The 17,891-nt window shown below is 38.4% G+C and overlaps 2 protein-coding genes across 3 annotated transcripts; both read right to left on the bottom strand.

The window, feature by feature from the left end:
- Positions 1 to 993: 993 nt before the first annotated feature.
- manbal (mannosidase beta like) lies at positions 994 to 4,354 on the bottom strand. 2 transcript variants are annotated; one of them, XM_085275048.1, is made up of 3 exons: positions 4,197 to 4,354; positions 3,653 to 3,836; positions 994 to 1,459 (listed from the first exon to the last, which is right to left on the bottom strand). In XM_085275048.1, exons 2-3 carry the CDS (start codon positions 3,800 to 3,802, stop codon positions 1,349 to 1,351), a joined length of 261 nt encoding a protein of 86 aa, XP_085131174.1. In that variant the 5' UTR covers positions 3,803 to 3,836; positions 4,197 to 4,354; the 3' UTR covers positions 994 to 1,348. The 2 variants fall into 2 exon arrangements, with proteins under 2 accessions (XP_085131174.1, XP_085131175.1); XM_085275049.1 differs by having other exon boundaries at positions 3,653 to 3,840; positions 4,182 to 4,337.
- A 1,169-nt stretch (positions 4,355 to 5,523) lies between these two features.
- nfatc2b (nuclear factor of activated T cells 2b) lies at positions 5,524 to 16,919 on the bottom strand. Its single transcript, XM_085275024.1, has 10 exons — positions 16,585 to 16,919; positions 14,570 to 15,524; positions 14,259 to 14,430; positions 13,512 to 13,714; positions 12,684 to 12,856; positions 12,192 to 12,332; positions 9,832 to 9,887; positions 9,427 to 9,559; positions 7,423 to 8,076; positions 5,524 to 5,886 (listed from the first exon to the last, which is right to left on the bottom strand). The coding sequence occupies exons 1-10, from the start codon at positions 16,703 to 16,705 to the stop codon at positions 5,840 to 5,842; spliced, it is 2,655 nt and encodes an 884-aa protein (XP_085131150.1). The 5' UTR covers positions 16,706 to 16,919; the 3' UTR covers positions 5,524 to 5,839.
- Between the last annotated feature and the right edge of the window lie 972 nt (positions 16,920 to 17,891).

The following is a 17,891-nucleotide window of genomic DNA, read 5'->3' as shown; positions in this document are numbered from 1 at the left end:
TTTGGGTTTTCCTAATATCTTTTTATTAGTCACGACTGAAAACATTCTTATAATAAAGGTAATAAGACACTACGCGCGTGCCCTGTATGTTTACGTCTGTCGTTTGCTGAAAAGCTCCATTTAGCCGACTGGGAAAATTGGTTGCTAAGCGACACACACTTCCCTAATGGTAAGTTTTTGCTGGTGCAGTGATACCGGAACCCGGTCGGCGTTTAGCGGTGTTTATCATCCATCAGCTGATATCCTCTCCCACACTCCCGCATCAAGTTTCCAGTAGTTGAAGCGGAGAACTGAAACTACTTCAAGGAGAAGTAAAACGTACAATCCCAGTACTTTTTTCAATGACACAGTCAACTAACTTGAAGATATATTCAAGCAGAGGCACTATAATGTAGGCCCATGTCGCTCATAGAACCCTCGGAACTCTGCAATAGCTGATATTGGAAGTAGAATTCCCAAAAGCTTTTTAATTTCACTGGTAACTCTATACGTGCAATTCTTATGTCCCAGTAACCTTTGAAATGAAAATTAATTTAAAAATAACTGCCCAGATGCACATCAAGATGGCCAGAATTTGTCTGGAATACTTGGATTAAAATCAAGACTTTATACAAGACAGTTCATGTAAAATATGTGCAATACTACCGCTTTAATAAAATGCTAAATGGATCTAAACGAGGTAATAAACATCCCAACCAAATGGCTTTCTGAGGGCATCAACGATTAGCAAAAATCTGATCACTGTTTATCTCGGAATTTTGAATACATTTAAACATACAGTCGTTGTATTACAAATTTAGAGTGAAAACACAACCTAGTACTTTTGGACAATGTGAGACTTTGGTGTATCATCTATGGCATTATGATTTACTACACCAAACCACAGTTTTATAAGGTATGTGTTTTGTCATACAGAAGGCTGGGTCATGATGTCCTTCTCATTTCTTTACATGAAACTGAGGTTTGGCAATTACTGTAAACTGCTAAGGTGGATGGCTGCAGAACACATTTATTTCTTCCTTGTTATTAACACACAATTCAATCAATGATATTCAATTGTTACAAAAGAAAATGTATAACAAACACAACCAATGAAATACGGTGTGTAACTAAATAAACTGTTGGTAAGCACCATGATAATGAGCTGTTTTTGTAATGTGTTGAACAGGATGTAGTTGGTCCTTTTCTTGTGCCTCAAATTCAACACACCTCTTTAATTTTTTTTTAATTGTTTTAAATTAGTGCTTATACTTGTAATAACGAAATTCTTATAACGTTGGCAATGACCCAACACACACATTCTCAAGGTAATACACACACGCGCGCGCACAGACATGCACACAGATATTTATCGCTTCTTTTTGCTCTCTTTCTTTGGTTTCTGTCGAGGCTGAGGTGTTGGTCCTTTAGGTTTCTTTATCTGTTCAGCAGCCTTTACGTCAGTGGACTCGGCTTCCTCCTGCAGAGCAAACACAGAGCACCCTGAACAACCTCCAAAGGAACAGTCTTTTCATTTGTCCTTGGCACTCACTTAAGAATGGAAATATAGTGATAAAAGTCCAGCATTTTACAACCATAACTTTAATAAAATAATGCAAATATCCACAACAACATACTGCATAGAAGTAAAAGCAATGGACATTGTACAGTGCAGTGGCCAGTGGTCAGAATAGAAGAGATGGAGGCAGATCACCAGAGTGCCGAACCCTGGAGCAGCTGAAAGAAGGATGTAGCTCACAAGTTAGAGGCTATTTAGGTCACTTTACATACTGACAGCCAGTTGATTCATGTATAACTAGTAAATATAATGCTAATGTCATTTTATTCATCATTTTTCCCCCATGTTGAACTTGTCATAAAGAGTGCGTTTAATTTGACTTCTTATCCACATGGGGTAAGTATTATACATTTTCAATGCTGTTTATACAGTTTGCAGTTTTCCATCTCTACATTAAACTATTGCAGTATTAACAGACAGTTGAATGAAATTCCCAGACAAATACTGTACACAGCAGACAAAAGAAACTGACATTTTTCAGCACTTTTTATTTTCTGCCAGCCTAGTTTCTGTGAGTGTAATCTTTCCCATTGTTCTGGTGGGTAAAAAAGATGAAATGGCGACATACTGTGGAGAGTAATCAGTGCATCTGATAATGATGCCTGAAAATAGAGTAATTTGACAGTGGATTTAATTGCTTTTGTCTATAAATAATCTCTCCTGACAGTTGTTATTATGGAGATTGTGAAAGTAGCCCCGTCTTCACAGACTTTCTAAAACAAGAGACTCAGCACTACACTTGCTAAGTGGCGCCCAGTTTCTCTGCATTTCTTTTTAGATCAACTTCTAAATGTGACAGGCAAAATATAATAAAAATTTAATTATTTTACTTTCAGTATTCTAATGTTAACATTAGCTGTTCCATAGTATAACTACGTTAATGTGTTTAACTCATTGGAAACCATAATGTAATCAATTAAACTCTTCTGTGACATAACAAAAGACATATGATGGATCTGTGTGGTGTTACAGCACAGCCTCTATACCATATATCACTCTAAAGCAGAGTAAAATAGCCTAAAAAGTGTAAATTAGGTTGATGATTACACATTAATATCTCCTTAAAAATGGGAATAGAATAAGTTAACTGTGATGTAACAAATGCGCATGCAATTGTAGACATTTCCTAATGTATTTCTAATACACCTACAATTTTTACCCCCTCAAACTCATACTGTCATTCTAAGAATGAAGAAAAAAATAACATCGTGTGTAACAACCGAGAATAACAGTTGTTGGGTGCTCATGAAAGAGAAGAAAAACATCAGGATGGGCATATGGTGTACAGTGACAATTTGACTCAACTGTCTGCATTGTGCTTCAGTTCTATTGATTTGTGCATCCTTCTCTGTTTCACCTGAGCCCAGACTTATTCACATCCTTCCTGTGATGCTCAATGAAACCAACCTTACCCCAAGCTAAACCAGAGGGGAGGAGTATGCAGAGATCAATGGGTTACCGAGCTCTGTTAAATTTAATGTCAGAGTGTTCAGTGTGATGAAGATGGCTCTCTTTTAAGCTTGTTATAAACCATTGTCATGAGAATTTGCATGCATACAGTGTATGAATGTTTTTTTTAATATTTGGTCCTACTGCTTTTACACTGAAGGAACTGCAGCTACTAAAACACAGATTAGAAAATCAATTTGTTCCTTTTGTTGGCTATTCATCACTAAAACAACCTACTCAGTCAGTAATTTTACTTTCACTTTGGCGACAAACTGAAATGAATTCACTGTCCCTTTTATTAAGTTGGAGGAGAGTCTTAGCCGTGCGTAGCATTTACTTGCACCAAAAGCCTCACAGCTGGATTGTGCAGCTGAAATAAACTGTAACAACAAAACCACACAGAACAGTAAAATAAACATAACTGGAGATGAAGCATACATTTATTTTGACCACAGAGAGTGCTTGATGATCACGATTTCAGAAATGTTGGGCTTTCATGTCAACAGAAAACCACAGTTACCAAAGCCGGTGGATAACTGCTCTAGTGATACTCAGATAACACAAAGAAAGCCTGACTATGCAGAACTTCCTTCACAGTACACCCCTCAGGATGGGCAAGCAAGCACACCTCTCTATAAGACCCACCTGTTCGTGGCCCTTGGATGAAGGGAAGATGACAGCCAGGATGCAAATAAGCTGAAAGATAGCACCGAGAAACAACCCATAGCGCAGTATGCTTTCTAGCAGGGTAGGCTCAGGGATCTCTGGAGTGGACAAGTCCAGTTCTGCAGACATGATGACCCTGCTCTGTTACGCTTCCTCCGGTGACCTGCCTGTGAAATCAACGTGAGCAACGGTAGAAGAAAGACATGTAAACCATTAAGTGACGACAGGGTGCATTAAAAAGAAAGAGAGAGAGAGATTATGTGTTGAGATGTTACTCTGCCTCATAGCGGCCACTTTTTAAACAGACTCTCTTAAAAATGTGAATGAAACAGACACTCTGCTCCACTGTACTCAAACGGACTAAAACATAAACGCATTTCATGCTTACTTTATATATTTACTTTATTGTGGATACGCCTAGCTACCACACACTCACAGCGTTACAATGTAGCGAAGCACTTTGGCAAGACAGTGTTCGAGAGCGGAAAGTGGGGGGGAAAAAGCTCACCAGTGATGGAAGTACTTGCCTCGTTTTACCGCTACAGGAATGCAAACACCAAAGTCAGTTCTTCTAACGTAAAAAAGCTAAAGTAGTTCACAAAGGGAGAGAAAATAAATCACTTGTCGGAAATGACATCATAAATCCGCCATCTCCTTCCGCTCCGATAGAGGATTGGCTTGAAAACAACACCCTCTAACGTTCGTGGAGAAGAGTTTTTATTTATTTTATTTTATTTTTCATATTTTTAATCCTTGCGGAGAGATTTTATCCACAGTGAACAATAAATAAATTGAAAAGACAAAAAAAAAAAAAATCTAAGATAAATTTGGTGAAATAAATGTCATCAAGGTGGCAAACGCTTCTTTTTTTCTCCAAGCAGAGTTTCTGTGCTTCACCAGCGATGATGCATGGCTGTTTTAGAGCCACTGCTTTACAGGAAATAAGTTTCCATCCAAAACCTCGAGAGGTTTTCACCCACTAAATATTTTACAGCCTCGCCTCAAAGATGAAGCGTAAAAGTTAATAAGTGTTGCTAATCAAGATAATTACCGCCAATATTTTCTCTCAAGTGTGCTTTTTAGTATTGCTGCATGTAGTATTACTGCATTTCTATGCAGTTTTTCCAAGTTCATATGAGCACGAATGAGTCCTTTCACACTCTCGTTTTCCCTCTTTCTATTGCAACGGTTATTAAAACCGTTTTATGTCATCAGGTTTCTCCTTATTTACTTCTGTAAAAAGGAGACAGTCAAAATGTGAGTCATGATATTAATACGTGAGTTCAGATGCAAAATGCTTTTAATACCTTTTAATTGCTGCCACCTACATTGCAAAATAGCTTTCCTGTTTACAATCAAATAATGGAATAATTAAACCCGAAATAAATCTAAAACAATACTTTAAACATTCAGCTTGAAATTATCTTTGCAGAGAATGAAACAAAAAGGCAGTAAAAGATGCCACTCAACGAGCCTGGAGAACTTTTCCTGAAGACTAATTAAAGAAACTACAAGAAAGCTGCCTAAGAGAGTTCAGTCTGTGTTGAGGAAAAAAAGTGATCATACCAAATATTGACTTTCTTTCAAGCTGATTAGAACTGTGCAACCTCTGTTTTTGCCTTATATACTGTATTTACATTTATGTTTGTATGCTTCAATAAATTCACCTGTTTTTCAGTTTCCTACAAAAATATATAGAAATGAGGGCTAGCTCAAGGCTTTTGCACAGTGCTGTGTATTTTCTATTACTTAAAAAAGGTACACATTTATTATTTAGTTCCTTCTGCTTCCTATATGTAACAAAATGATTACAGTCAGTAAGTCAACACTCAAACACCATATATATATATACAAAGAATTTGTTTAATATAAAAAATTTTCTACAAGCTTACAACGAGCAATTTTACAACTGTATAAACAGAAAGAAGTTAAACAAGTTAAAATAAAAGAGTATAATGAATATATGATCCAGTATTGTTACTAAGGCTGAAATATATGATAACAAAATGGAAATGGAGCTGACCCTTCAAAGTTGTACAGAAATATGGTATATAACGGATCAGTCTCTATCGTTTCGCTTAAATTACAGTTACTGAAGATTTATTGTTCTTGTTCTTGATGTCTACAGATTATGCTTAAACTTTGAGTGGCTTCAGATCAGCATGATCACTCTCCATTGTGGCCTCTCATGTCTCTTCTTATGATGTCATTCACTGGAAAACATTGAAAAGAGGGATTAAGAACGTTCATATTTGCAGCAAAAATGCAAGTTGAGCTGCTTATTTCTATTATTCTTAAATGCTATGCAGATTATATATATTATATATATATTATATATATATATATATATATATATATATATATATATATATATATATATATATATATATATATATATATATATCGATCGATAGATCGATAGATCGATAGATAGATAGATAGATAGATAGATAGTGTTTTTAAAGCCCAATTGCAAAGATTTAAATTCTTAAAACAAACCTCAAGTTTGATCTGAAGGGTGAGAGGACCTTAAGTGCCTTATTTGTTCCCACCACCAGGTGTTGCCATAGTCAGACTTTTTGGGGCAGTTTATGCTTTTATTAAAGGTAGATAGTAGAGAATAACAGGAAAGGATGGGGAGTTGTGGGAAATACAACAAAAGACCTCAACTAGACTTGAACTTGAAAGAATGTTGTGGGTCGTGGTTTGCACTCTGGAGGCCTCAGCCATCAGTCCTCCCCAAAAATGTTCTAATTTTAAGCATAAATCAGTCTAATCGTGACTTTGCATGGCTGCAGTTATATTTACGTCCACTAGATCTCTCTGTTACGCAACATGGGTTTATCGACACTTATCAATGATTTCAGGATGTTACATCCTTACCTCTGATAGAAACAACATCCAAATGTAAAGTCTACATCAGAGACAAGAACAAAGTGCTTTTATTTATTTTTTTAACCATGGATGTAAATGTATCCGCATGTATTTGCCTGTACCATGTACTTTCTGTATCTTCCCTCAGCTACGGATGTGTAAACATAAACACTCTTCCACAGCAAAGCAGGTCAGGTTGCTTCAAAGCAGTGCCGCTGCTTGTTTCCCCATTCATTATCTACAAACACAGCAAAAACTCTAAGGAAAGTGCTTTGGGTCATACCAAGTTTCAAGTGAGCCCGTGATACTTTAACAAGCGTGTGTGCTTGCATGAGTGTGTGAAATGAGACAGTGAAAGTAAGACTGAAACAGACAGGAAAGTGGAGAGAAAGGCCCTAAAGAAAACCACAACGCAGGATTTGCAAGCATACAGTTGCAATATGCTTGTATGCACTGCAAATTGGACCACAAACACAAGGCTTCAGTATTTCACCTAACTGCTGCACCTTGTATGCACTTTTTTAATAATGTGTTTATATCACAGTGGTTACACTCGGAGGTGGGGGTGAAAAGCTTATCCTCATGACAAAGAATCATTAAATTTATAAACACAATAACAGCAAACATTTTTGTTCAGTCCCTTCCCAAAGTATGGCTGACTTATCTGTGCGCAAATATATTAAAAACAAACAAACAAAAAAAACTACCTATATAAAGATTCAGAAAGGATTAAACCTTGCCGACATTCCTGGGTGAAGTGGGAATTCTCGATGGAAAGGTTAAAAAAAACTGTCAGGCATAATTCCATGGTGGAAAAAATGTCAGGAGGACTTCAAGCATTCAAGCATTCAAGCAGTACATAACATTATACTCACCATCCTCCAGATAGGCATAACTGAGGTTCTCTTGTTTGATCATGATTTTCTCTGGAGCTCGTTCCTCATGGTTTCCTCTAGCAGGGGCGATCTGGGCCAGAGGCTGCCCACCTGGGTCCACCCGACTTCCAACCTTTGCCTGGACTTGACTTTGAATGTATCTCAGAGGTGGCGACTTTCCTAGTGGTAGTGCTGTCTGCATGTAACCATGATTACTTGACATTGAATAAGGGTCAAACGAATCACCAACCTGAGGACCTTCACCCAATTTGGGCAAAGGGGTTCTGGCACTGACACACTGGCTGGGAGCAGAGGCTGGATGCGGAGCCATTGGGGAACCACCTAGTAAAGCGCTACTGCAGTTGCTGTAACGCTGATTCCCAGTGTGGTACAGCACTGGGTTGTTGACCAGAGTGCCAGGTCTTGACTGGTAATAGACTGGTTGATCATCCAGTTGATCTGGGGTTAACATGTGGGCTCGGGGGTCTACAGTGGTTAGATGGTAAAGTGCTGAGGAAACATTCAAGGCTTGAAGGTTGTTGTCTTGCTCCAGGGGATGGTACAGAGACCTCATTGACATGCCAGAGAGAGACTGATTATTTGAATAGCCATAAGAATTCAGCTGGTAGTCATCCAGTGGTTCTGCTTTAATGGCTGAAAAATAAAAACAATTATTATTAGATTTTTCAGAGAGTGAGAGAACAATGCAGGTCTGTCACTAGACCAGTATAAACAAACAGCCACAGTCATCTTACTTTGCATGTTAGCATGCTAACATTTGCTGATTAGTACTTACTTTCCTATTTACAGAGTAAACATAGGGATGATGTAAATGCCAGTAGTTTTTGCAGGTATTGTGTTATTAGGCAAGGTGAAACCAAGTTTACTGGAAACTGTTCTCTTGAGACTTTAAATACAGTATATTAACTGAAATGTCACAGCAACTCAGCTAGTATAAAATGGGAAGAAGATATTTACAAAAGGAACATTAATGCCAGCGTATTTAGAAGCTCTCGAGTTATTTCAGTGATTGTGTGACCTAAAAAAAACAAGTCATTGCATCTCCAGTCATCTTTAGGTCTGGTGATAGTAAACACATGTAGGTTTCATAACCAGTGGCTGGAGTATAAATCAGTATAGATTGAAATGGCTTTAAATTGTCAGCTGCAATGATGTTACGCTTCTTTCTCTACTTCTTAATAATCTTGCCTCATTTCACCTAAAAGCTATAAATATATATCTATATATATATAAACCAATAAACTAAAAGCCTTTTTTGAAATTAGCCAGAGTGTGTCGGCGCTGTAATGTGGGTATCACATGTAGGCGTTAAAAAGGAAAACTATTTTTCCCTTTGAGAAGAAGTAAGATTTGCCCCCAACCCCTACGCAGTCTCTGTTGTGGCTGCAGTGTCAGCGTGCTGCTATAACTGATTAACTTCTGATTTCTGATAAAACTGCAGAACAGGAGTGTTATATCAGAAGTTTGTAACTGCATTAATCTACTTTTGGGGTTAAAATTTTAGAACTGTCAGATTTAATCTAACTAACATTTTGCAATTTCCTGTAACTTTTCTTTTGCTTTTTCTCATCGCTGATGGATGACTTAGCACACATTTGCCTCTTTTAGCAACATCAAAGTCAGTTTATGTTTTTTTTATGGTGTTTTTTTGTCATTATTTGCTAGCATAAGTTATGTAGTGCTATAATACAATATCTCTCTCCCGCAGAAAGATATCTGACAGATTACTATTATTAATGTTATTTCAACAGCTGTAACAGAAGAATTTCCCCAAAATGGGATTAATATAGTATTTTACTTCACATGCAGGGTTACATTATGCTGACAAGGTAATAATAAGATTTCCAGTGCTGACATTCAAATTCAAATTCAAATCCAGGCTGGGAAATGTTGACACTTGAATCACCTTCCTATTTCTCAAACATAGGAGGTACGCCTGTTTTCTCCGTAATAACAGAGCTGAGATGACTAAGAGATATACACCTATCATAGGAGTGTAGACGAAGTGCTGAGGCTGACTGCGTTTCTTTTTCCCATTGATGACGCAGAAGTTGACTTTGGCCGGCTGGCAAATGCTCCGGTCTCGATATGGAGGGACTTCAACAAACAGCATGTTCTATTGATAGAATGAGAAAAAAGGTCACGAGTCAGCTGGCACAAATCTCTACCTGTCAGGTCAAAATTAGTACAAGAAATAACACTTTTATGATACGATGATATGCGATTAGCACATTCATGTACTCAGTAAACTGAAGACACGGGCTTTACATTTTGATTTCTGTTTTGAGCACGTGTAAGCATGTACAGTTACCAGACAAATGACTTTAGCATGCATCTTACAAAATGTGCATCATAGTTTATGTGTCAGTAAAAGGGAAGTTAACTTACAGCTTGAGTTTTATCTCTGTCCACAGTGGCCTCCACTTCCCAGATCTGCTGTCCATCTGAAATTAAAAGGAATAGTTTTTGCAGGTTTGAGTCCCATTTTGGAAAATACGTGTTATCTGGTTTTTTTTGTTGTTGTTGTTGTTGTTTTTTGTTTGTTTGTTTTTTAGCACAGCTTAATTTAGCATAAGGGCTAAACAGCGTGGTCTACTCTTGGTCTACTGACTGCATCACTAAGACTCTAAAGCTCAGTAAATAGCATTTTATATTTGATTTGCTTCATTCAAAAGAGTTGTGGTTTATGTGCTGGACTATTTTATGGCTTTGGAGGTGGCTGGCAGATATTGCTACCATCTTACTCATCTTACTACAGGCTCACAAGCTGCTGAGAGTAGTTTTATTTTTTACCACAAAATTATATGTGGTGGTGAAGTGGCAAAGAATCCTGTAGAAACCAAAAATGTAGCAAAAAACCAAACAATTTCTACAAGTTTAATCAGCTGGAAACAATAATTCAAGCAATCAGATGATATGTCAGGACTTTTATTAACAGTACAGTAAGCACATTTGTCACAGACAGTGGAAAACAGGGTTCTCTTTTATGTCTGGTTTAGTGTTTCATTCCCATCTAAAGTTTTTACCTGCTGTTTCTGCTTTCTACCCACACAGTGAAAAACACAAAGCCTCTGCTCTGGGTCTTAGTCTTTATCAGTCTGTCTAACCACATCCTGTTGCATAAAACCCCACGCCAAGCAACAAGGAGGCTTTACATGCTTTCAGTTGTACCCATCCTTCTCTCAAACTATGTAACCCTACAATTTTGTGTGGGCAGAACAAGCAGTGACGAGGTGAGAAATTTCCATTTAGAAGTAAATAAAAGTTGCTACTGCCAGCAAAACAGTAAATGTTTAAGTTAATGGTTAATTTTATCAAAGGTAGATGTGGGGGCTGGAGGAAGAAGTGCGTCACTGAACGTTGAGTTATCCTGGGTGATATGCAAATAATCTAAAAATACAAATACTGCACGTGTACATGGACACAGGTAAGTGGGATACTGGGAGACCAACACAGGCTCAATTTTAAATCCTCAAAAAAATAAAAATCTGAAAAAAAGTTTGAAATCACAAGTGAACACACATGTCAACAATCCTTCTAATTACATAATTATGGACTGTAGATAAAAGATAGAAATAGCCACAGTGATGCCACACATTAGTTTGTAAACTTTCAGTTTGTTGTTCTGGCCTCACTAATTTTTTTAAATTTTTTTGTACCTATAAGGGACTATATTTGAACAGGAGGATACAGTGAAAGTTAGCAGCCAAGGCTAACATGTTTGGCTAACAAGGTGTATCATTAAACCCATTATAACTGTACTAATGTGCATCTTTTTCATTTTGTTTTAGCTCAGAGCTATTAATATTGAATTTATCTAAGTAATAAAGTTAGTAATTAGTAGTTTGTGCTTTTTATACTTTTATGCTTTGTAGACAATCCAATTTGCTTCTTTGTCTCCTCCATATTTTTTTGCCCTTAATAACACATATAATACTTAAAGTGGGTTACATAAAGCATGCCTCGAAGGCACCACTTGAGGAACTGCAGTTTTTGGCACTTTTGTCTTAGCTTGGGAATAATTCTACATTTTAAATAAAATTCCCGTGTTATTTGTGCGTTTTTACAGTAATTACAAAGGGTATGGACTACTACCACCAACATTCGGCTTTGTAAACTCAAGTTTGAACTTTTCTTTGAGTGGCTAACCCAACGATTAACAACAGAAATATGATGTTTTGATGAGCTTTACTGAGATTTTTTTTGTTTCTTTCTGAGTCTATAAACTGTGAAGTACCATAATATCACATATGAGGGCTTCAACCTCTTAGCCTAAAACTGAAGTTCCTTTGAGCGTGGCTGCAAAAACAAGTTAGTCCCTATAGACCTCTTTGTTAAAATGTTAAAAATTTACAGGGGAAATAAAATAAAGTCATAAGTACCATACCAATTGTTAGTCACCCATTTAAACATTATGTAACATGTCTCTCTCTTGTAAATGAGACATTGACTATCAATGGGATAACCTGTATAAATACAGGTAAAAATAATAATAATAATAATAATAATAATAACAACAAAATAACAAAATTGTTAAGCTTTGATGCTAACTGGCTACATGTGGTAATTGCTGGCTCAAGCTCCCCTTCAGTAAACAATGTGCAGTGTAGCACAGGGGCCACATCTACCCTTTACAAACTACCAATACAATCTTTGGGTGGCTCTTCTACAGTAGCTTTCAAAGAAGACCTTAGAAGATTCATTCCACCAAAGACAGACATTTGTGATTAAAAAAAAATACTCCTCACCTTGTGTTTTCTCCGAGAATATCACCTTTGAGTCAGATGTAAAATTCTGTCCAGTAAGGACCATTTGTTGACCACCGAGTACAGAGCATTGGTCCAGGTCCTGCCTCTCGACTGCAGGGAGCTCCTGAGCTGAACGCTGAGCTGTGAAAACATGAGCAGCTTTATTGTCATTGTAACACTAAAGTATACTGTATAGTGGGATCAAATCCAAGTCAGTTGCACTATTGACCATTATAGACTGAAGAACATTCACATTAAGGCTAGTACCTTTTTTCTGAGCAGTCAGCAATACATCTACAAGTGGTGTGTCAATGTTAAATAATATAAACCAACATGTTTGCCAACATTTGCTAACATCAACCACCAAAAGCTAATGAGAAAGAATATAAATACAAAAATACAGAGCAGCCGACAAAGCTTCAGGGTCTACAGTGACTCTCATGATCAAGCAGAAAGAAAGAAAACGCTCATATGCAACAAAATACTTCTTACAGCATTCAATAGGATGAGAGGCCACTTGAAGAGACATGAGGTGGCCTCCAGATTGAGGAATGTGGACACGAAAGACCAAGCGCACGCGTGTGTTTTTTCGTCCAATATCAGTCTCTCCATTTCTTAGTTCAATGTCAGCATTTCTCAGCTTCAAGATTCCAACGCAGTCAATCCTTTATCATGAAAGAGAAGACATATGACATAAAATCAGTGCTCAAAATGATATTTCTGTCGTATTTATAAAAAACTTGATTTTCTTCACAGTCCACGCAGACTGTCTTTTTTCACATTTAACTGATGCAATCTCTGCTATTTCAAATATTCAGTCAGTAAAAAGCTCTTTTTTTTTTCAAAGCAGCCAAAGTAGTGATCTCAGGCATTTTCATGGAAAAAGAAACTTCTTTGATTTTGTTTGCTATTTGCTGTTGTGACTCATCATATGTCACGTTCATCAAACCAGTTTTGGTTGCTGCTGCAAACACCCAGAGTTTGCTAGGTCTTTCTTGGAAAAACTCTCTGGCACACAGGAAGTGGTGCGTTTTATGTATCAGTTGTCAGCAGCAGCAACATTTTTGGAGGGAAAAAGATGAAAACCTTGCGTAGCTATAGCTTGTAGTATTTAAAGATTTAGCACAGTGGAAAATCAAAAGAAAACACATGACGACTCAGGTTGCTGTATCTCCACTCTGAGCCTTATAGTGCTAAATCACCTCAGTGGTCTCTCTTGGTTGAAAAACACAAGTGAACGACTTGTGGTGAAATGTTGACACATACTCTAGGCATTTGTGACGTATGATTGAGAATCCCCTTGGCATTAGTTTTACTCACACAACTCTCATGTGGCTCTTTGGCTCCAGAGGGATCTCCAACACTTTAGTGCCGTTGATCATCCTCTCCATGCTGGGTGTGGTGACGGTCTTCCCGGTGATGCGGTGGACCTGGTAGAAGGCGTGGGGTTTCAGGAGCCTCTCATCGGCTGTTCCAATGAAGATCTGCAGCGCCAGTGCGGATGTGCCTTGGTAGCCACGGAGCTGGTGACAGCAACAAGGGCAGTTAAAATGTATGCTTCATACTGAACTAAATAAACTTTGAGATCATAAAAGTCCATGCCTTTTGAGAAAACATTTACACCACACAATAAATCTCTTGTGTCTGTGGGAAAGAATTCCCATGCAAACTGGCAAAGCCAGAACACTGCTTTGCATAATCCATTTGTGTAGCATGACTGGGAAAACTGGTAATGGAGGCCCATTTTTTTACTTTCCAGAAACAGTAAATAAAGGACACCATGCACTAACATTTATATGCTCTTTTTGTGGGTTCTTGATTTGTAATTATAACTGTGTTTATTTGAGCAGATTGAATCAATGCATGTCTAAATAATCACACATGCATTGTGGAAGCACTGACATGTTATGGGGCTGTTTCTATATTTGCATGAGTATCAGCTTTACACAAAGACGTTTATCAGGAAATATCACCCCAGCATTTACAATCTCCCACTCCCTCTCTCTGGTACAACTACCACGCGTTCGTTTCCTCTCCTTTCTTGTATCTACATATGAATCCCCACACCTGAACCTCCGGGTGCCCTCCATTTGGTGTCTTGACAGCTCCTCGGCTGCCCTCAGTCTCATAGTGAGCTCTGTGATGCGATCTGGGCTGTTGTTGGATCAGTAGCTCATACTGGCCCGTCTGATTGGGAAATGACCACTCTAAAGATGGAAGTGGAGCCAAGGTGAGACCACTGGAAGAACGAAAGAGTTCAAAAAAGAGAAGTTTAGATTTAAAAAATCAAAACGAACCTTGTACCATAGTAGCTTATTAAAACTCATTAAAAACGACACATATTTCTTGTAAGTGATAAATTAAGACAAACATAACACCTGAATGTGGATCGTCCACTATGATGGAGTGAATGAGAAGGAGGCCACACAGTTGGGAGCATGTAGAAGGTCTCAGGTTTGATCTCAGCTCCACCCCTACTCATCTTTTCTTGCTCAATAGCCCAGTCGTAACCCTCGCCATATACACAGTCCTGTATTTTGGCCCTTCCTGGACTGCTATTCAGAATCTCGTCCAGGCCAGAGGTTGCGGTCTGAACTTGAGGGTGAAACTCAGCTTGAGCCTGGTATTGGTGCAAGTAGTAGGACCCCTGCTGATCGTGGGGTGATGGGATGGGGCTAGGACTCCGGGAGCGCTGCTTAACAGGAGTGCCCTCCTGACTAGAGTGGGTCTGACCGTAGAAGCGTTTGCCTCGCTGCGGCGAGACAGACCGGGAACGCTGATGGGGGAGTGGTGAAGCAGAACGATTCTGTGGTTGGAGATAGGTCTCATCCGTGATGCTGTTTCGAGGTGAGGCTCCTGGAGAGGAGTGGTTAGAGGATGTATGGATGCCCTGCAGGCTTGAGCAGAGGTCCAAGGGATTCAAGCCCATACCACAGCTCCCTACATTAGATGGCGACACACATGGAGATGCCAAGGGAGAGTAAGTATCTGCTCCCCAGCCAGTGGAAGAATTACTGCTGGCAGGGCTAACGCACTCTCTGTAGGATCCCCGGGCTTTAGATGCAGGACTTGGCTCTAGGGTTTGTGAACTGAGAGAGTCACCAGATGGAGTGATCTCAATCCTGGGGCTGGGAGCAGGGATACCGACTCGTGATGTCAGCCCCATGGTGTCAAACACAGCTCCTGATAGGTTTCCTGCGTTGGTGCTGTGAGAGGAGGTGTCCTGGTTAGAAGTTGGTGGGTTAGAGGTGGAGATGTATGCATCTTGAGGCTGGACCACCAGTAGAGGAGGCTGACTGTCATTGTCAAGGAGACCACCAGTGTCATCTGTCACTGATCAAAGAAGGGACACATTTTAGCACACAGGTCAGAATATCTGATTACTACAATACTGCTATTACCATGTGGTAACTTAAAGTGGACTTAAAGATAGTCAGTGTTTCAAATATGAAGTAACACACTTCACTTTTTTCATTCTTGCATCTATATGATATCCATGCGAGCAGATTAATGATTAATATGGTCACCTCAAATACATGGCTCTGGCTTCAGCACAGAGCCTAACCGGTTTTCGGTTTTAAACACTTTGTTTGGGACAGCAACTCAGAAAAAGTTGGCATTAAAGGAAGAGACACCTAAAACACCTAATTTCAGAGAGAAGATGAAGCAAGGCGCTGCATGAAGGCAGAATATAAAGTAAAACACGATTATTTTGTGAATAATATTTTTTAAATTTTCCTAATCATGCAAAGCTACTCTAGTTGAGTCCAAAAATAAAGATATGGAGCTGAAAATGAACATAATCGGTTCCCTTTAAAGTTTTTTTTTGTTTTGTTTTTTTTACCTAAAACATGTTTGAACAACATTTTCTCTTAATAAAAATCTATAAATTGAGAATATGCCAATGTTGGGGATGTGAGAGCTGGTTTTGCGTTTCCTCTCCCCAGTAAAGCTATTACTATCATACTGAACAAGTGTTGGTTTTAGTCAGGATGCCAAAAATGAAGAGGCTTGCAGATACATATTCCAAAAAAAAAACCAAACCATTCATGGTACTATGAGGATCGCTTAATTTTGAATCTACTTAACTATAATCTGTTGCACTCCTGTTTACTTTCCATTCAAAAATAGAAAAAAGGGTCTTGGAAGCCCTCTTGATCTTAGATTAAAAACAAAAGGATGATGATTATCGATCAGTGTATAATGTCATAATGTCAAGGTCTGGGAGCTAAATTTTCATAAAAATAAAACACAACACAGTAGTTACAGACGCATCCTCAGCTGAGAAAACGTGGGCTTGGCGGCAATAAGATCATGAAATGCCTTTAAAAAAATAAATAAATAATAAGATACTATGTTTAGAAAAATGCATATGCAATTTATGTATACACACCTTTATCACAGCCAACAGAAAAATCCGGTTGATTATACAGAAAAAGGTCCGAAAAGTCTAACTCCTCCTGGTTTATGTCTTGGCCCAGGCCCTCGGTGAGCCCCAAACCTCCAGAAGTCATCTCCAGCTCGGAATAAACAGGTTTGAATCCCGACGAACGTAACTGTTGTAATAGCTTTTGCTCAAATAAATCGTCACTTTAATTAAGGCGCAGCGTGGATAATTAACGCAACGGACGAAGTTACAGTACTTCACAGATGCGTTCAAAACATTAGAAACTGCGCAAATAAAACATCTAACTGAGCGAGGTGAAAAAAACGAGCGGTGTCAGACGCTTCCTGTCACTGCTGATGATGACAAGCAGGCCTCATCTCTTCCTGTCTAAGTTAGGTAGGCTGATTTTTTTTCTAAGATATAAAATCTATAACGTCTGCTGATATCAAATCATAAAAGTCGGATTCTTTTTTACACATTTTTCTTTTCTTAAATGCACCTTTTATTCCTTCGTATTCGACCTAGTTATCTTTTTTTCGGAGACAAAAGATTTTATTCAACTGGGCACCATAAAATTTACGACTGACACACCTCTTTTAACTCTACCTGTTTTTGTTCTTATGTGCAGCTACTATCAAATATGTGTAATATGAAATCACATATCGATATTTTTTGTTGGAGAAATCTGTGAAAATTAGACGATTCTCCATGATCCTAGCCCCAATAAAATCGTACTTACAATCTCTGGTCAGTAGGTGGCCGTATTGCACAATTACCGCCAACACCCTTTTTTTTTTTTAAATTGCTGTTCAAGTTAACTCAACTTGACTTTGAGACGTTCGTAAATATATTGATTGCTGCACTTTGACATAAACTTACTGTAGTTGTGGTTTTGACAGCTCTACTTCCTGTTATAAAGCAGATGAACATTTAGCAACCACAATTCACACTTTACTCGACATAAGGTTTCTCTCATTCATTAAGCTCATTTCTAGCTCGTAAATTCTAGTCTTACACTCCCCTAAAGTACTTTATCATTCACATATAAATAAAAATCAGAACAATCCTTCTTTATCTTATTTTGACCCTCAGTTCATCCACGTGCCCTTCTTTCCTTTAATTAAGCTTCCCAAGCAGAGGCTTTGAGCAGCAGGTGGGTGGGGTTGTTTTTTTCCCCCCAGCCAGAGCCGTGTGCCGGAGATGACCATATAAGGAACCCCTCCTTCCTCCTCCTCCATGACATCATACAGAGCCAAGGGCGTTAAAAAATGAATATGAAAGGAAAAATCTAAAGCAGTTTTGTGTTTCATAGC

The sequence above is a fragment of the Mchenga conophoros genome, linkage group LG5 (genome assembly GCF_057382185.1).
Source record: "Mchenga conophoros isolate Kocher_MC1m ecotype Shallow Benthic linkage group LG5, M_conophoros_male_GT1.1, whole genome shotgun sequence".
Classification (NCBI taxonomy): domain Eukaryota; kingdom Metazoa; phylum Chordata; class Actinopteri; order Cichliformes; family Cichlidae; genus Mchenga; species Mchenga conophoros.
The sequence above is the reverse complement of the archived record's forward strand: the minus strand, read 5'-3'. Positions and strand labels throughout refer to the sequence as shown.